Source organism: Parasteatoda tepidariorum, chromosome 2 (genome assembly GCF_982258835.1).
Source record: "Parasteatoda tepidariorum strain Cologne lab strain chromosome 2, Ptep-v5.0, whole genome shotgun sequence".
NCBI classification, from domain to species: Eukaryota; Metazoa; Arthropoda; class Arachnida; order Araneae; family Theridiidae; genus Parasteatoda; species Parasteatoda tepidariorum.
Window position 1 is genome coordinate 82,754,506 of NC_141756.1, and position 21,369 is coordinate 82,775,874.

Here is a 21,369-nt window from a genome sequence, read left to right on the forward strand (position 1 = left end):
CTTTTATTTATTTTGATAAATCTATTGTTCATATGATTAAAATAGCAATTTTTTTTTGTAAAAAAAAGTATAATTTTTTTTATTTTTGAATGAATTCAAAAAATGGAACACCTTTAATTTTTTACAAATATATTACTAAGTTTATTGATAAAAAAAATAGAACACTAATGTTAAAATAAACATTGCTACATTTGTCATTAACATGTCTCAATACATGTGCGGCCCTTAGTTAGACAACCTGCTGTGCAAGTGGCCCTTCACTCAAAAAGGTTGTGCACCCCTAAGCTAAAGCATATACTGCCTTCGACTAAGTCGTGGTGAATCAGGAAATAGAGCAATCGCCTCCAAATGAGGTGATCCAGATTTGTATCACAGCGATGGCTGGTCGGTATAAATTCCGCGTTTCGCGATTTTCGTGGATTTCCTCTCCATGTAATGCAGATCAACACCTCCTAGAAGTAGGAAGGCCTCAGCACGGATCAATTCAGTAGTCCGATGTGACGAAGTTAACTGCGCAGTTGATGAAAAATAAAAAAGATGTCATTACGTTCGGGGTACTAAGCTGCGCAGTGGTTGAAAATACGAAATATGTCATTACGTTTGGACTACTAGAAGATATTTATGGTAACCCGTGCAGAGGTCTACTCTTTTCTAGGAGGTGTTGTGCAGATGCGGGTTTGTTCCATAAGAAAGTCCTCCACAAAACCAAATTTCCCTCAATACTTGATCTAAGAGTTCCGTTGTCCTCTGAATTGGATTCAAAATTACAATGCTACGGAGTTAAAATTTAGTAGTCGTACACTCAAAATTGGGTAGGTTGTTCAACGACGGCTGTAAAAAATCGAAAGACTAAAGTTTTCGCTATTAGATTAATTTTCCTTTTTTCCACGAGTTTATTTTTGCTAAATGACAGAAATTTCTGGTTTGTTACAAGCGGAAAAAGTGTAATATTTAGTTTATATTGAGCTATTTTATTAAAACATACAATAATTTCCCAAATTTTGTGCTTTTGTAAATTCTAAGTGAAATCAGTTTAATGACAGTACATATTTTGTTTTTATAAAAATGTCAAACTGTCATAAAAATGATCCTGCAGAATTGCGGAACAGTATGCTTAAATCAATAATTACTGCTAAATGGCAGTATTTGTTGATCCTATACTTAATACTATACTAAGCTATATAAAGTTTAATAATTAGTTTAATTATATTGAGCTATTTTATCGAAACCTACGATTTTTTTCAAATTGTGCATTTGTTTTCTCATAGGGAAATAAGTCTCATAGTTTTCTTTTGTAAAAATGTCAAACTGGGTAAAATAATTATGCAGAGTCACAAAGCAAATCTTCTGATGTTCAGAAAACAATAATGAAAGAATGACTTTTCGATATCAAAAGTTACCTTTGCTTACAAAAAACAACGAATTCTGACACATTTTGGTTATTTGTTTCTTTGTTGTTTGTTGTTCAGTTTTGTTGTTATTAAATTTAAACTGAAGTTTAAATCTTCTTACATTTAATTTTTTTCAGAATTGAGCTATGCAGACAATTGAATGCTTTTTATGAATTAATATTATGACAGAATTAATTATTTTTTAAAAAATGATGAGCTAATTAAAAATTATTTTAGCTCTATTCTAATATCTCTCGACCGACTCACACTTTTTCGCTCATTGCCAATTTTTGGTATAGTTTATCTCCAACAAACTAAACAGGTGAAAAAAATGTATTTATGAAAATTAACAGATTTTATCATGTATGCGTAAATGAAATATTCCCGAACGCATAGACTACGCGATCAATTACAAACGGCGGGAGAATCTTAAACAAAATAAAATGCGTAAAATAAAATGATATTCAATCGATATTTTTTGCAATCTGAATCTTACTTTGAGAGCATGATAACAGTCCTTTTCGAATTTTGAACAGCATTGAAAATGTTTTGGTCAATGAAATCCCCAGCTTTGAAGTGCTTGTAATGAAGACACAGTCTGGTCATAGGCTGTTTGACTTCTATCACTGAAACAATGGAAAGAGAAATGAGTTTTATTTGTTTACTAGCTGAATACCCGTTCTTCGCAGTGAGTGAGTAAAAAAAAAGAGCAAATAATCAATAAATCATTGCTGAGAAACATTACGAAATTATGCTCAGAACTGAAAAGCCTATACTGACACAGAAGTGAAATTTTTAAAAGCGTTATGAATAAGAAAAAATAACAGAAAAATGACTGTATCAATATGGGTATGTTTAATGTAACAGATCCTGTTTTTGCCTACTTTAATCTTAACACAAGTTATCATATTAGTCTTTAGTATGCTTGCAGGATTTTTATTTTAAATTAGGCAGTGGTAAATAAAATAAAGCAAAGAATTATTAGTCCCCCCTTCTAATAAATTGGTATAAAATAGTTCGGATACAGCTTTTTTTCGTTCTGCAAATGTCGCTTTCAATTAATATAACTAAAGTAATTCCGCTTTTCTTTTTATTTAATGCTATATGTAGTCCTAATGGGTGGCCTTACGTTATTGAAGTAAGCAAAACTCGTTTTTTGTAGTTTATCCCATTAGTATAAAGATAAAATGTATTTAGCCTCACTTGGCATGATACTACTGTTCGCGGCCAATTCATAATATTCAAAATTTACCACTATCAAGTAATTTTCTCCGGTGCATATACCTTTCGAGGGACCGTAATATACAGGGTGTCTCAGTTAAGCGTTTCAGAACTTCTAAGAGGGGTAGGGGGCACCCTGACGACTTGAAATCATATAGCAATGTGGGGTCGGAAATGCTTTCCTGAAGCGGTGACGTACACAGAAGCACCATAAAGAAAAGAGACCGTAAGTGAAAAATCGCTATAATAATACATTGAAAAAATTATATGGTACATGGGCCAAAGTAAGTGTTCGAAGTTTTTGCCACCGGCTACAATGTACACCTCACATCTCCGGCGGATGGACATTCGAACATTCTGCCCTACTCCAGGCATATCTCGCAGGCAGCTACTGCGATTCTTGCAACCAGCATTATCAACAGGGGTGTCATAAACCAGTGTTTTCATATGACTCCGTAATTCTAGGAACAACTAATAAATTTAGATCTGCGTTAAAAGTTCGGGCTTTATTTATTAAAGTAGCATTAACTTGAGACCTAACAGAAATAGCTGAATCATTCAACCCAGACACTACTAGGTTTATTTTATTCTTTCTCAATTGTAGGCGATCTGCACATTCTTTACTTATGAAATTAGACATAGATCCCGAATCTAATAAAACACGAACATCACTCTCATTTCCAAAAGAATCACATAAAGAACAAATTGCAGTACTCAAAAGAACTGTTTTGTTTTAATTCCAGACATAACTACTCGTTTCATTTAACTGTCGTGTGCTTGTTTTGAAATTTTCCAGACAAGATTGAGCCGTTGACTGAAATTCTCTAAGTACTATTTCTTTCACTTTTTCATAATTATTAAGATCATCATCACTTACATATGTGATATTATTAGACGATCTTTCTCCAAGCAGATTAAGAAGAATCTCAGATTTATATTTATCTGGCACACTCTTAACTATAAATGCTCGTTCTAACGTTGTAAAAAAGAATCCCCAATTTTCGGGTTTACTCGGAACTTTAATGGTCAATGTTCTAATGCTCTTAATCAAAGAATCTAGGGAATTATGAGATTCAATTAGCTCTATATTATTCTCTTTTGGCTCAGAACGAATGCGTGCAATTTCTAATTCAGTTTTTGTTCTCTCGAACTCCTATGGCTCAGCACGAATATGTGCAATTTCTAGTTCAGTTTTAGCTCTCTTGAGCTTTATATTCTCTAACTTTAATTGTTTTGATTCTTCAGACTTGCGCTCTTCTACTATTAAATTTACAAGATCACTTACAGTTTCAGAGTCAGTTTTATATTTTTCACAACTTTTAATTATATCAATTAAGTTTACCACAGTCATATCATCACTAATCTCTAGATCTAGTTCGCAGGCAATAAGCCTTATATCATCTATTTTACAATTCTTAAACATTGCAAATTAAAGTATTTTATTAAAAAATCAAAACAATCCTACTTTGAATGGGAAAGCTCGAATACACAGTTTTCTCGAAACACTGTCCACAATGGTTATCTCTTGGAACTCAAAACGAAACTCTTTTCGTTAATTATTTTAATTTTGCTGATTATTCCTCCTGGTGAGCGGACCACTCATGTCGACGCTCAGGTAAATATGAACTCGCTCAATAAACAGAAAAAAAGCGGACTGTATATTTGCACAATATTTATTTCTTATTATTTGGAAGAGAGCTTTTTTGTAGCTCGTTACAGCTCTGCTTCCACACACACGCTCTCTCTCTTTAAGTGTTACAAGTTATACTAGGTGGCGCTACAAATCCGTGCGGATACATATACTTTTGAAAATGAGGCAAGAAAACTTTGTACCTTACAATTCAAAATTTTTTCGACTATTATTGAATAAAATAACAAAAAATAATAAATATTTATCAAAAGTTATTTTTTGCATTTCATTATCTTCGGACAAACGAATTTTATAATTGTTTGAATTTTTTTTTTTGAATTTACTTGATAAGTTTTCGAGATATAGTTAAATACGCAAAAAGTAAAATTAACATTAAGCGTTTCAAACTATGGACTGCTTTCCCGACCAAACTATAGTGAACATATTTCCCAGACTGCTGCTACCCCTATATTTTGGAGGTCAAAAACCCGAATCCTCCAAAAAAAAGGTAGGTTTATTCAGAGAAAGAACGTTTTTGTATCTGATTTTACAACTTAAAATATTGTCTGCACTTATTAATTAGCATATTTGAAGTCCTCCTCCTCGAGCCATTAAGATGTCCTAAAATGATCATTAGATCAAAAGTTATTCAGTGTGGTCGTTTTTTTTTTTTGGCGCACTGTACATATTATCGTCAGTAGCAGTAGTACACAATTATTAGGCGTCATCTGTGAATGGCGATTTTCTGCTTCGCTTTTTAGCACATAGCTTTTTTTTAAATTTTATTTCAATTTATGCATATTATCAATAAAGCATTAGTGTCAATAATAATATGGCGATTTTTACAGCTCTCTTAAATGAAAAATAATCTTCTTCCCATTATGTTTGCTTTTTAGTATATAAGTTTTTTCTTATCAATTTACATATTACCTACATTATTTAACCCCTTCCTTCTCGCTCCCGTTAAAATAACATAGCGAGATTTCGTCCGCTATTTCTCGCTCCCGTGATATTGACGGGCTGGAGTGTTCAGTAGTAACGAGCCAATAAGAATAAAACTAATTCATTTCTTCTTCCCGGAAAAAAATTTATTTCTCATTTCATACGCCTGATGGCAGTACCAGGATATTTTTAAGGAAATTGTAGATAGTTAGTTTATTTTAAACTAGTTGCAGCACTAAATAAATACATATACAAATGCAAAAGCCAAAAAAATAAGGCACTTTTATGACCGTTTTCTTGAAAATTACCGATCGTTAAGGGGTTAAGCATCATTGTCGTCAATGATAGCATTATGATTTTTACTCTTCTTGTGGGCAAATAAATATCTTTATATTTATTCCATTACTTTTCTTTTCTAGTGCATAGCTTATTTATTTTTTCATTTCACAATGAATATATTACCTTGAGTAATTAAGTGTCAGTAATAATATGGTCAATAATAATGTAGTTTTTTTTACTTTTCACTTTAACGAGTTAGTACCACACACATACTAATTTTGCCTTTAAATTTATATATATTTTTTATTCGATTACCTTTGATTTTAAATAAAAAAAATTCTAGAAACACTTTTTAAGGGGACAATGGACGTTCGAAATACGAAAAATCCTTAAAACTTGGTGTTTTTGTTTTTTGTGATATTAAAAAAAATCATACTTTTCTGAATAATATACAGCAAACAGAATTCAAATTGGAGATTTTGTTAACGAGTTATAAGAGTTTCAATCTGTATGTTGTAAGTCATTTGCATTGAAAAATATAGATTTTTCCCAGAATAAGATTTTTGGACGATTTTCCATCTTCGAAAAGTTCCTTGTGCATCAATTTTTACTCTATTGCTCTGAAATTTTTTTCAGGGATTATTTGATGTTTGTTCTAAAGATAGAACTACAATTAGTTAGCATTGCACAAAAATTTGTGTTGCTAATATTTAAACGAAAGTTTATGAATAGTAATTTTTTGATGAAAATTTAAGAGCGATGTGTAAAAAAACTTTTGATACACATTATTGCTCTATATTGTACCTGAAACAAGTTAAATACATTAAAGTACTTATAACCTCCTTTTTTGTACAAAAATAATTTTGAAAAAAGCAAAACTGATGCGCAAGGGACATTTTATGTATTGCTAATTTATCGTTAATTAAAAATATACTTTTAGCTGTAACTTGAAAAATAATTAACGTTTTCTTAAAAAAAATTATACACAGGCTTCTATTGAGCTTACCAATATTCAATAAAAATTTCATATGGCTAGGAGGAAAATTAAAATTTTTGGTTTTGAACGTCCATTGTCCCCTTAAGAAAATTATTATGGATAAAAAATGCGCGTAGTATCATGCAACTTTAAAAGTATAAATTTGGTGGTGTAGACCCTGCGTGCTATCACGTAATGTTGATTATTGAATTTAAATAGCGATATAAAATAATGGAAAATTTAAATGCGTGTAATAAGCTATTGTTTTGATCAAATAGAGCTCTAAGCTAGTAATAATCACTATCAATATGAGAAATCAATCAATATGAGAAAATTTGAATCATATATAGTTAAATTTAAAACAATGGCTAACGCTAAACCAATCAAAAAATTTCCTTTCGTTTTCCGCTCATCCCGTTCGAACGGTTGGTCGTAGAATGTTCCAATGTCGACAGTGACCTTCATAAGTTGTCATAACTATTCGTAGAAGCTAATGGTAAACGACTCAGCTTATAAAAAAATATGGCATCTGACCTCTCAGGAATAAAACTCTCACATTTGACAATTCAGCAATCTTTAAGCTGTATTTCGTTAATTTTGAAAATCATTTCGTCACAAAAACGCGTGGTTTGCGACGAACACTCAAATTTATGACAAAAATCTGTCCTCAATTACGGAACTTTGTCGTAGTGAATTGCAGGAGATTTCTAACTAAAATGAAGACTAGATTGATCGAAAATAACGTGACTACCTCCCACCTGGATTCCTGGTTCGAATCTCGGTTTGGGTATGAGTATGATTTAACTCTCTGTCCTATCAGTCTTTATTGATTTGTGTGGATGACATTGATCTACCAATATGGTGTCCACGATAAAGTGATTATTAAAAAAGTTAAATACATTAGGCGCTATCAGTTTTTTTTTTGAAAAAAAGAATAGAATAGAAAAATTTCTTTTTTAAATTTTGACGAAACTCGTTTCCTTGGAGAAATGACGATAGTTTTTATGTCACTTTGATAAAGTTTTTGGTCGGAGCATATACCAGGAAACGGTATCGGAAGATTTCGTTAAATTTGAGCATCCATTTTTTACAGTGTGAAACTAAAACAGTAATTATTATTTTTAATAACATAATTTTGCATTATATGTTAATATGTTTTAAAACTCTTGTAGTTTTCTATTTAACATATAAATGTAAGTGTAGAAGAGGAATGTAAAGCTTTACGTAATGAAATTAATAACATTCATGTTTACTCTCATTTTTATCTGAAACCACTAATTAAAACTGACTAAGAATGATTCTGCTTTTTAAAATTATGCTAAATAGTTAATCAAGGCTCTTACCAGAAATAATGTCCATTATGACCAGATCTTGATCTTTATGGCTGAATGATAAGAATGCGTCGAAAATTTTATCCCTGTCGATATCTTTTTCCTTTACCCATATAACTCCATGTGCATAGAGCCAAGCATTGATGTTCATTTTATACCTTGTATGCACTATCTTCAAGACAGTGATGATCAAGAAGAAAGCTATTAAATTTGTTAAATAATATAAATATTTCTATTATAAATATTTACCAAATGATTTTAAATGAAATTTTATTAAAAAAAATATTTCTATATTATGCTTTAAGCCGACCGGATTGTGCAGTAGTCAGGGATCTGATCTCACACCAGAAAGGTTCTGGATTCGAATTCCGGACATGGCATAGATGTTCCTTCATGATTTGTGCTGTCTGTCCTTACTGTGGGAGCAACGTTGGCCCACCTAATATGGTGTCCATGAAGGAGTGGCCAACAAATCTGTCCTACTAGTACCTGAATGACGAGTGTCAATCGGGTGGACATTGGAAACAAAAAAAGTAAATTTTACGGTAAAACGACCCCTGACCCTGCAAATTATTAAGTTAGTAAATTCCGAGCATTAGTTCGGATTTTACATACTTAATAGTTTGAAGGGTCAGAAGTACTAAAAAAATTTGAAAAAAAGGAAGAATGAAATATTTGAAATCATTACGTTATGTTCCTCATATTTAAGGTCATCTAGTAAGGTTTTTATAACATGGAGCTTTTCCACGCAGTACAAAAAGTCAGAATTTGAAGGCACTCATTCAAATTGTACTAATTTTATTTTCAGTTGTAGTGTTGTTAATATGCAAATAAAATCTCATTTTTCCTCTCCTTCTCAAATAAGTTGCGCGAGTTGCGTGATGTAATACAACGACTTCCCGATAGGGGAAATAGATATATACTAGGAGGCTTCGCCCCCTGCTCGCTGGCGCTCGCTAAACCCCTTCGCAATCCGATGCTCGCTTTGCTCGCTCATTGGATACGTTCTTACCGCCTAGCTTTTGTATACTATTTTGAACACTGAAGTTCCGAAGACTTTTCACTGTAGAAAATTCTAAACCCCTGCATTTCAATATTAATTTGAAATTGCAAAGAGTTCGCATATTTTTCTTAATCACACTATTCTAAATTTCAGTTGTTGAGAAAAGTAACTGTTGTAAGTTTTGTTTTAAAGTCTTTCCCACCAGAGGGCTAAAACCATGTGTTGTAAAGCAATATGAAATAGTAGGGGAGAGTGGGGTCAATTGTAACATTTTTTACTTAACTATTTTTAACTAACAAAAAATCCAATATATTATTAGTATTAATTGACAGACGAGTAAAGTAGACTATCCTCTGCTGGAAAAAAAAATAAATACCTGATTTTAAATATTATTATATTACATATTAACAATTTTTGACAGTCGTGCAGTTGTTACAATTGTCCCCACTTACGGGGTCAATTGTAACAGTTCATAAATTCAACTAAAACATAATTAATTATACATATTATCATAGTTGTGATATATTTTTTTATTGATCAAAATAGTAGTGATATTTTAGGAGTAAAAATAATAATGAGCAGAAACCTAAAGGGTTAAACTTTTAACTTTAAAGTGTAAAAATTTTAATTTATGCTGTGAAAGGTGACAAATAAATAATGCACATGCAACATAATATAAATGATATAGGAAACTATTGGTGGTTCTTAAAGAGTTAAGTAATGGTTTGTAAACATAAGATTATTTATTTTCAGCTGTTACAATCGTCCCTTTACTTATTGTTACAATTGTCCCCAAGACGCCATTTCAGCTTCATTTGTTAAAAACAATGCTAGTTAATTAGCAAAGCTAATAATTTTTTTTATTGAAATGTTAATTAAAGTGTCCACTTACATATTCGTTACTAATTTTTATTTGTTTAAACAAAATTACTTTGTTACAATATAATATTCTAATACCAAAAAAAGTACTTGCGTGGCGTGAAAATATCTTTTGTGATGTAACTCTTTCAAAAGTACATAAAAATGGTTGCCATCAGGGGTGTACATGTAGATTTATTAAATACACCTTGTGTGCCACCTAGGAACCAAATCTAGAACCCGACACTCGAAATTTTTGCTCTGTTACAATCGTACCCTGTTACAATTGACCCCACTCTCCCCTACTGAACGCCGGATGTAAAGCATCGGCTTCGATGAAGATAATTTTGTGAGAATTTTTTTGATAATTCGGTGAGAATTCATTTTGTGAGAATGCTCACTATGTGCTCTTGCCCGCCGAAGCCTATCAATTAAAGCGTATTAGCGTTTTATATAACATGGATTAGCCATATGATGCTCACTACGTGCTCTTGCGCGCCGAATCCAATCAATTAAAAATGAAAACTGTTGCCAGCGCGAGAAAAGAAATATCATCGGTTTTATTGATACATACGTACGTATTAGCGCTTTATATAATATGGGTTTGTTGAAGAAGCTGACTAGTTGTTGGTTGATTCAGATGTGTAGCACTGTGTGTGCGAACTGTGCGAACTATTGTTTCCTCATATTATGTTTTAATAAATACTTTATTTGCCGGCATTAGCCTCTGTGTTATTCAACCAAACAACAGTGGTAGCAGAGCGTGGTTTACGATCATCATGGAAAAGGACTTAGTTTTTGGAATTCCGAAGTTGTCTGGAACTAATTATCATCTTTGGACCATGAAAATGGAATCGGTTTTGAATCTCAAGAAACTAATGTCGGCATTGACAGAGAAAGCTCCAACTGACCCTGGTAAATTGCAAGTTTAGGAAACTACTAACCAAGATGCTGTATCATACTTGAAGTTGTCGCTATCAGATGAACAGGCTTTGCAATATGCAGAAGAAAAGAATGCAAAAGCTTTGTGGACAAGAGTTAAAACTACCTACACTGGGCTTGAGGAAGATAAAAAGATTGATGCGGGTGCCGAACTTAAGAGCTTAGAAATGCTGGATTCAGAAGCCGTAAACGATTATATAGCTCGAGCTAAAGGATTATCGACTAAGTGTGCTTCCTTGGGACTGAAAATATCTGACAGAGAATTAGTGTTCTACACGGTCAGAGGTCTAGCTGGAAAATATGAGCGCATAAAACAAGTTTTAAAAACGTAACGAGAAAAGTCGGTAGAAGAAATACTTGAAGTCTTAAGGGAAGAAGAAAAAGATTTACTACAGAGATCCCGTGGACATAGAAATTTGGAATCCGCATATGCTACTCAGAAGAAGAGTTTACCTAGGAAAATTTGCTACGCCTGTAGACGACCGGGACATATAGCAAGGGATTGTTATTCGAAACATCAAGAAGTGGGAACAGATAGAGACTACAAACCACCGACCAGTCGAGCAAAAGGTCGTCGAAAACCAAATTTTCAAGAAACACTGGTATCCGAAAGTGCTACTCCAGAGGATTTCGCCTTAGTTTCAGCTGAACAGAAAGGACAAGTGGACGAATGTTGGATCCTGGATAGCGGAGCCACGTCTCATATGTGCAAAGATGAACGCTGGTTCGAATCTATAGATGCTTACGACAGCAAAATATACCAGGCAGGTAAGACTTTTACATTGGATACTAAAGGAACCGGAACTGTTAAAGCTATTTCACTAAGTAATAATGCAAGAATTTTAATTAGTAATGTATTGTATGTACCAGAATTACGTCATAATTTACCGTCAGTTACATGCTTAATGGATAAGGGGTATAATTTAAAATCACATTCAAACTCAGTATTAATTATTGCTCCTAATGGACGCGTAGTTTTGAAAGCTTTAAATGTGAATAAAAAATTAGAAGTTAAGCTAAAACCTAATGTTAATAACGATGTATGTCTTTCTGAGTGTAACAAAGTTAAAAATAACGCTGAAATGAATGTAATTTGGCATAAAAGATTGTGTCATTTAAATGCTGATTATATGCGTAAAATGTGTAAAATGTTACATTTAAAAATTGATAATGAATTGTCTTGTGAATCATGTGATATTTCTAAGATTACCAGAAAACCTCATTTTAGTATTTTAACTCCTCAAAGATCAACAAGTTTAGAATTAATACATGGTGATTTGTGTGGGCCATTCCCAGTTAAGTCTTTGGGTAATTCAAGATATTTTTTAATATTAGTAGATGATTTTTCTGGCATGTATTTTACTTATTTTCTTAAAAACAAAACCGAAGTATTTGATAAAATTTTAAGGTTTAAGCTGAAATTTGAAAACTTAATAAAAAAGAAAATTAAGTAATTTCGTAGTGATAATGGTCTTGAGTTTGTAAACAAAGATCTTGAGTTTTATTTCACTGAATGCGGAGTTACACATGAAAAATCTGTGCCGTACACCCCAGGGCTAAAGAGAATAGAAGGGCTAGTTCACTCCGCTCTTAGAGCTGAAGCTACGATTTCTCTCCTCATGACGTCGCTGTGTCCACAGATCTCGGAGATCGCAAGCAAAGATATGATAACTTCGCATCTTTCTCTTTGCAAAAATAAGTTAGACTTTTTCTGGTTATTAGCCTTCAAACTTTACGTAATTAACACATTATTTCCGTTCATAAACATAGTTCAAAAAAAAACTTTCTTGGTTATTATATTAAAAAAATACCATTTTAAACTTATAAAAATGTTTTGCTAGTTGGTGAAAATGACACGATAAATACTTTATTTTAAAAAGTTCAGTTTTAACTTTAACTATTAAGAAAAATGAAGGCATATGTCGACACTTTTTTTATCTACATATTCTTTTATAACGTTAAGTTAAGTTAAATTTAGAATCCCTGATTTTAAAATATGTCGTTAATAGCAATTTGTTCATACTTAATCATTAGGAAACATCAACCTTAAACGCTAAATACTGAAACAAAATAATAATTTAGGTTCATAATGAAATTAGAAATTTTACAATTGCTTATAGACATTTAAATTTACGATGATATAATTTATAGATATTTAAATTGGGTATACTATAGCCTACGTCACAGATCGTGTTATTCCTACTAAATTTAACTAGTAAACAGCATTTTCTGCGAACCTGATTTCTAGCAACAAGTAAAAGCATCAAACGAAGTGTCTTGTTATAAGTCGCTACTCGCCAGGTTGGAATTGTATTAGTCTAGTTCCTTTGGAAATAATTTATATTGTTGTTTTATCGAAGTTCATGAATTTAGTAAGCATATTTAAAACTCAGTTTATTAATTAAACTAAGAGGTAAATGTTATTCCTAGTAAGTGGAAGTAGTTGTGCTTTTTTCATATTATACCCAATTGAAGAGAATATATTTTTTTTAAGAAATCATAAATATTTAGAATAACTACATTTAAAAATGTGTCATGAAATTAGGAGAATTTCAACTATATACTATATATTTTATTTATACTTTTTATTTGCATTTTAATTTTGTTTGACTTTATCCATTTTTTAATTCTTTCCACCTGCCTTTCTTTATGAAGTAACGAGGCGGTTTCTATTTAGATAAAGAATTTTTATAAAAGTTCTTTACGACAGAATAAACGTATTGTTGTTTTATATTAACTGTGTCATTTCGGAATCCGTTCTTTACATAGTTGTTCATTTACTTTAGGGAACACGCGAAAAATTACACATTTTCCTTTTGTTTTTGTATCAGAATTTTTGCAAGTTGCTATCGCGCAAACTGGCATTTCGATAATAGTTTTAAATTCTTGTAAATTCACTGCAAAAACTGAGGAAAGTCATTATAGAAAATAACAAATGTCTTAGAATATCTCTCAAAAAGAAATGATCCAATATTAGTTAGAGCTAGTAAGGCCAAACGCTCCGTTCTTGAAGTAAAAGTGCGAGCTTTGCGCCAAAGTGACGTCACTAGAGTGACGTCACTTTCTCATCGCTCTTACTTTTTCTTTTCTCGCTCTCGTCACTTTCTCTTTCACTCTCTCGCGTCACTTAGTGACGCGAAAGATACTTCAAAGGAGTGAACCAGCCCTTCTATTCTCTTTAGCCCTGGTACAACCCAGAAAGTTTGGGTAAAGCTGAACGAGCTAATAGAGTCTTGTTAGATAGAGCTAGAACATTAATCTATGATAGTAAACTTCCTTTAAATTTTTGGGCTGAAGCAATAGCCTATGCAACACATGTTACTAACCTGACTCCTCGAAAAGAATTATTCTTTAATAAAAAGCAGAACTATAAATATCTACGTGTTTTTGGATCTACAGTATACTATCACGTTCCTAAAGCTTTAAGACACAAACTTTCTATTCCAGGTAAAAAAGGTATTATGTTGGGATATTCGAATCAAAGACGAGCTTATCGTATTTACGATCCTGAAAGAAATAAAGTAATCGAAGAGCGTTCAGTAAAATTTAATGAGAAATTATTAGGTAGTAGTAATTTGTTCGGTGAAGATAAATCTAATGACATCGAGGAATTTTTTAATATCCAAACTAATGTAGAAGACCAAAATACAAGTTTTGAATTTCCGCTGGATTTGAATGATAGCCGAGATTTAAGTGAAACGAAAACTCGCGGTCGTCCAGTAGGTGCAACAAAAGAAAAAATTAGGGAATTAAATGAATAACGAATAATTGAAGACGAAAACAGGTTACTAGATCTAGGTGTACGTCGATCAGATAGAAAGAAGGAAAAAGCAAGTTCAAACTTAGTAACTAATATTCCGGGTAATTTTGATGAAGCTAAACGTGATAAAAATTGGTTAAAATGGGAAAAAGCATTGAATGAAGAATTAAATTCCATTCACGAACACGATGTTTACTTAGTGATGCTTACAATCGTGATAACTTAGAGTCTTATTCACCCGTGTTAAGTACCGAATCTTTGCGTTTGTTGTTAGCATTATCTGCCGAATTAAATTTAGAAGTAAAATTTTTAGATATTAAAACTGCATATCTTTATAGTAATTTAGAAGAAACTGTATATACGATTATTCCCCCAGGTTTTAAACATTTGTATGGTGAAAATAAAGTATGCAAGTTAAAACGTAGTCTTTACGGATTACCCCAATCAGGTCGAAATTGGCATTTACACCTTAAACGGGAATTAGAAAAGCTTCGTTTAAAACAGCTAGCTTCGGATAATTGTATTTTCACTAGAATAGAGAATTCTAAGTATTTTTATATTGGAATATACGTCGATGACTTAATAGTTATTTATTCAGATCTACAAATGTATAATGATATCGTGGGAAAATTATCTCGGATATTTGAAGTGAAAGAAAGTAAAGAGAATAAATTTCTAGGTATAGAAATAAATAAAAGTGAGAAGGGCGTAACTTTGTCTCAAACTGAATATATAAACTATTTACTGCAGAAACATGGTATGTTTGATTCTAAATGTGTAAAAACACCAATCGTAAGAGATGAGGATAGGAGTTTTAATTGTTCAAACGAAGTGGTTAACCAAACACAATATCAAGAATTAATAGGGGAACTTTTATATCTCTCGAACAGAACACGACCAGACTTAGCATTTGTCATGAGCTACTCATACTTATCTCAATTTAATCATAAACCTGAGAAACGACATCTTAATTTAGCTAAAAGAGTGTTAAAATATCTCAATGGTACAAAGGATAAAAAATTATTTTTTAGTAACAAATCAGGACTTTTGAATGCTCATGCCGATGCAAGCTGGGAAAATGCTGAAAATGGGAAATCATTTTCAGGAGAAATTGTAATGTTAGGTGATTCTTTAATTTCATGGAAGAGCAATAAACAAAAAACAGTTGCACTATCTACTTGTGAAGCGGAACTTGTTTCTTTAGGTGGTGTTTGTAAAGAACTAATGTGGATATTAAATTTATTAGAAGAATTGCATTATTCTATATTTGTAAAGAAACCTGTGACCATTTCGTCTGACAATCAATCTGCGATTGATTGGTTGAATAGTGCAAAATCATCTTCTAGAACGAGACATATCAATTTGAAACTTCATTACGTAAAGGATATAATTGGCAAAATTATTAAAGTAGAGTATGTGCAAACGGACGAAATGATCGCAGATTTCCTAACTAAAGCTGTAACTTTTGACAAGCTCACTTGGACTGTGTCACAAATAAAATTAATTGATTAATTGTTAATAAGTTTAAGTTGTATGAGAAATTTAGTATATTTATGTTTTATATTTTGTGGAAAAATGTGTATTTATTCGCAGGGGGAGTGTTGTTAATATGCAAATAAAATCTCATTTTTCCTCTCCTTCTCAAATGAGTTGCGTGATGTAATACAACGACTTCCCGATAGGGGAAATAGATATATATTTGTTAAAGAAGCTGACTAGTTGTTGGTTGATTCAGATGTGTAGCACTGTGTGTGCGAACTATTGTTTCCTCATATAATGTTTTAATAAATACTTTATTTGCCGGCATTAGCCTCTGTGTTATTCAACCAAACAACATGCAGCATGAAGCAGTAGCTCACGCTAAAGTGGATAAAATAAAACAATTTTACTTTCAAAGGACGTTAATTGAAGGACAAAGACAGAGCAAATTATTTAAGAGAAAATTATTCGTCTGAATTTCATCATCTTTTACTCTTACTTAAATGTTGTTCACGGATCCTAATGAACAAATATTCATTGTTGACAATGATTAAGAAAACAACAGCTATGTATGTGTTAAAGGTGGTGATTACAGAGCACCTTATACTTAATGAATACCAACCAATAAATCCAAAAGCAACCAAAAAATATAATTCCAAAAAGGTTTGGCATAAATCCTTTTCATCTAGCGTCCATATAGCTTTTCCATTCAGCAAATCGTCTCCCGACTCCCCAACATTGCCACACAACGTTTGATTCACATTTTTAATCTAAAAACAAAAAAGTGAATGAACGATTAAATATCGGTGTTATGAGAAAAAAAGAGCATGTATTTAAAAGAATGAAATCCATATTTTTTTAAATAAACCTTTTTTTATAGTACGAATAATATCAATTATATAATTATACTCTCGATTTAAAACGAAGACTAAAAGCTTACTATTAGTGCCTGATCTTTGTCTCGTAGAAAGCGGCTTTTTTAATGTTTGACCTAATTAGTATTGGTCTGAAATTCAAAATAAATTGAAAATTGCAATACTAGGAAAAGAGCCGTGGTGGCCCAGGGGAAAGAGCGCTGACCTCGTAATCAGGTGAACTCAGTTTCGAATCCCACGAATTACGCACCCGTCTCGCAACGATCACAGTGGTGACGTAAAATATCCTCAGTGGTAGACGGATCATGGGTTGGAGTCTCTTTGCGTCAGTCTAACAGTGTGAGGTTTTCGTGATTTTTTATTGCACGTATTTCAAATGTGGGTAAGTTTCATTAGAAAGTCTTCCACAATGAAACATTTCCCCCTGTACTCCACTCAGGAGTTCCCCTGTCTTCTAGATTGGGTTCAAAATTACAAAGCCATGGAATTGAACATTGGTAGTTGTAAATTCAAAATTTTGTTTGATGTTCAACAACGGCATTTTTAAGTGTCTCTCCCAAACGATCTGATTGACCTTTTTGGATGAAATTTAGGGTCGGGGCTAAAATTGCTCTTTTCTCCCATTGCTGAAATTTCAGGAAATTTCATAAACTGCTCTGGATTTATAAGAAAGCGACACACTCATGATACACAAACTCTTCCCTTTATTATTGTAGATTACTCAAGAAGCAGGCAGCACAAATAATAACAATAAGCTGGTTTGACTTGTCAAGGTGAATTTTTGTGCGTCAATTGTAGAGCCATTTTCTTAGTTTTTAATTTTATTTTGAAACACAACAACATCATGATTCAGCTTGATGGAACTGACAAGAAATTCTGTACCGTCAGAATTAAATCTTATTAGTTCTTTTTAATTTTCCTAGTAAACGTGATGTTTAAATGATATGTATATAGCAGGATTCAAAGTATACTTCCGTGCGACACATTTACCTCATAGTTCCAGGTAGGCCTCATAGTTCCAAGTATTCTGACTTCGTTTTTTTTTCTGAAATTGTTGTCTTTCTGTCTAAAAGAGCTCGGAAGATGTCAGTAGGGATATTAGATCTGTAAAGCTTAGTGATAAGGCGTTTGTGCCAGAATCTAACAGATTTTTTAGTTATGTTCAACATAAACATCACTGCTGTCTCTTTCTTAAAAACGACTAGCCGTTTCTGTTATCTGTATTTTTTTCTGGTATCCAATATGTTATGCGTAGATGTTTTTGCTGTCGTTTTCAAAATAAAATTTTTTTAGGAGTTAAGAAAAGATAAGTGGGTTTGCATAGGGAATTAAGGAGTCTTTTCTGGTTTAGGGAAGAGATTGATGTCAGATTTTACCCCACTTTTCAGGGAAATAGCTGTTCTTGAGGCAGATGCTTAAGTTATAGTGACTTTGTCTAGGTAATTTTTCAGGATAATAAAATTACTGCGAAATCAAATATTAAAAATAAAAAAAATCAATATCGATACATAAATGTTACAAAACACTCTTCATTTTTTTAACGGAATTAACATTGAAGGAGTAAACGTAAAATATTTTAATGTCAAAAGGCATTATAGTTAACAATAAAGACTAATCAACACGTGAATTTTAAATTGTAGTTTTTTAAAACACTTAATGATCAAAATATCACAAAATGAATTTCGCGTTTGGCAGAATACTGTGAAATTGTCAATAAGCATTTAAATCCTCAGAACGATGATTTATACATGCTTGTTAAGGAAAATAAACTCTTCTCACTTTTTCATGATTTGTAACAATCCATCTTCGAAAGTCAATGGCATGACAATCACAACTCCATGGATTGCTAAAAACCGACACTAGTCGAAGTCTTGAAAAATCTGCTAGTAACGAATTTGGCAAAGTTTTCAATTTATTGTCATGTAAGAACAGACGACGTAGACCATTAGGTATTTGTATATTTGTCAAAGACTCCAAGTTATTGTCAGATAGGTTAATTTCTCCAACTGTATCAGCAATTACAACAGATTCATCAATAGTATAATAGTTCTTATTCATATGAAAACGGAATGTTAAATTAATTTTAAAGTAAGGTGAATTCTGAAAAAAACAAAAACAAAATATGATTAAATAGTTTTGTCTTTAATTTAGTACTATTGTAATATTTTATATTAAATTTTTGTAAATAAATTAAAGTTAAACATATCACTTTACAAGGAAAAGTTAAAATAGACAAAAATTCATATTTTGAAAACATATAGTAAATTGACATATTGTACAATTTAAAGAATGCAGTATTGAACTTTATTTTATAATTTTTTGAATAAAAAGAGCAATAAAATGTGAATAAAGCTAAACCTTTAGGAAAATTTGAGATTTGTGTAACACCTTTTAAAATCTATAAATTTAATTACTATAGTTATAGTTATTGTAATTGGGTACGAACTTTCGTAAATGAACAATATTAATGTAGTTTTCAAGTCATTACGTCACTGCATTCATGTCTGCGACTTTGAATGTTATGGTTATTACATTCAGTAACGTTACCGTGTGATGATTACAACATAGCTTACTGAGAGGACCTAGTCACATGGTGACTCTGTAAGACGTGGATATGTCACAGTTTCGTCCAATGGTGAGACCCTTGCGACATTGTAAATCTCATTGTGATCTCATATTGACATCTGGTTGACATCAATATCTCTAATATTTCCTTCTTATTTTTTCTCACCATTTCGATTTTAATAAATTATAAAATTCAAATTAAAATTTTATAAAAGTACTTAAATTAATTTTAAACTACGGATTATTTAAGGAACTTAAAGGTGTCAAGAAAACAATATATTCTTAAATGCAAGATGCTTTATATTCTATTAAAAATTTGTTGACATTTCTTCCTGAAAAAAAAATTCTTTGTTGTGCAAACATTATCTGTATTTTAAAATGGAATAAAGCATTTTATACAATATTAAAAGATAATAAAACATTTGAATAATGCTATATTTGCTGACTTTTTCACTCAAAACCAATGTAATTTTTCTACTTGTGCAATAATACTTTTAAATAAAATAAAACTTATAAGGACTGTTTGAGGCTATTAAAGTTGTTTAAAATTTTAAATTTTTGACATGAATCTTTAAAAAAATGTAAGGAAATATCATTTTTTATAAAACTTCATTTAACAATTTAATGGTAAATATTTATAATAGAGCATATACCAAATGAGAAAACTACCAAACCTCTACACTATAAGCTGTAAGAAACTGAGGTATGATTGAGACATTTTTGGAGCTACAATCCACTGCCATGAAGTACTCTTCATCATCATTTGCACAGTAGCAATCGCATTGTGACGGGCAATGATGATTATCGCTTGGGAATTCTGGTACACAGATGCCTTTGCCTCTAAACACATCAGGAGCTTTTGGATTGGCGAAGATCCATTGGATAAAAGGTAGAAACTCACAGTCACATCGAAATGGATTAACTTCAATATGGGAGAAATATACAGAAATGAAATTCATCATTAATATAATATAATTAAAATTTCATAACAATTACAATTCCAAAATAAAAGTAAATTTATTTAATCGTAACGAATTTGCATTATTACCCGATTTATTTTCAATCCTTTTTAATTGAAATAAGATAAAGTTTCAGAATGATCAAGATTTAATACGAAATGGGGAATATCTAAAAGTACAATTAATACTTAAATAGCAGGCAACTTTACGGCAAACGTTGTATTTTCCTTTTCATTTGGTTGGCATAGTAAGCTTGACGAGAAATTAAAGCTTTTTTAAACTTATTAGAGTCATTGGAATGCCAAGCTTGTTTTCTTAAAGATTGAATAAAGGTTACATTTTTAGCTTTTATCGTGAATTTTGTTTTTTCCTTTTCTCATTCCAGCTTTGTCTAGGCTCTCAAATGGAGCATTTCGTTTGTATTAAAAACTTATTTAGGCCAACATCAGAAAAACTTGTTACAGTGATTAGTCGCGAAATCTATATATATTTCTCTTACACGGCAACAAAAAAAAGCCCCATTACAACTCCCCAATTGGCAACGCTAGAAAATCGATCAATGACTGCCGCTAAAAATGTCACATGCAAAATCTAGCTGAGGTGGCTCAACATATAGCGCTTTTAAAAACGGCAGCTGAAATAACCAGAGAGAGCATTCTCTTCCGAAATTCACCCTATCAGCTGCGTCAATCTCATACTATTGTAAGCTAGGCAGAAGTGAGTAGTCTTTGTCGATAGATCTCTATTTTAGTATTTTGCCGAAAGTGCTTTTTTACACTAATTTATATATTACGAAAATATTTGACGATTTTTGATTTATACCACGAATTTATTTGTTTTATTATAGTTATTAGTTATTCAATGATAAATGAGTCTCAGTCGTGCTGTTACGCTTTAAGATTTTATACTACAGCGCATTTTTAATAGGTTTAACGAATTACATGTCATTTATTTGAATTCAAATTTATTTTAATGACTTAGTATTTACTAAAAAGATGTAATTTTTTCAAAAAAATTTTTTTATATGGATTTGAATGATTGTTTTGAATTCTTAGAATTTTGTGCATTTGCAATGTACCTAAGTTAGTAACGAGCGAAGCGAGCTTGGTTTGCGAAGCAAACCATATAAGATTGAGTGGCAATTTTCGGGAGTTGGCG

At 31.7% G+C, this 21,369-nt stretch overlaps 1 protein-coding gene across 2 annotated transcripts in view; it reads right to left on the reverse strand.

Moving 5' to 3' along the window:
• Positions 1-21,369, reverse strand: part of LOC107448357 (uncharacterized) — a 44,021-nt gene that overhangs the window by 6,964 nt on the left and 15,688 nt on the right. For both annotated transcript variants that reach the window (XM_087157630.1, XM_087157631.1), the window contains 5 exons: positions 19,927-20,174; positions 18,467-18,787; positions 16,435-16,582; positions 7,783-7,971; positions 1,888-2,017 (listed from right to left, as the gene is read on the reverse strand). In XM_087157630.1, the coding sequence (XP_087013756.1) occupies positions 1,888-2,017; positions 7,783-7,971; positions 16,435-16,582; positions 18,467-18,787; positions 19,927-20,174 (1,036 nt within the window). The remainder of the gene's footprint in view (positions 1-1,887; positions 2,018-7,782; positions 7,972-16,434; positions 16,583-18,466; positions 18,788-19,926; positions 20,175-21,369) is intronic.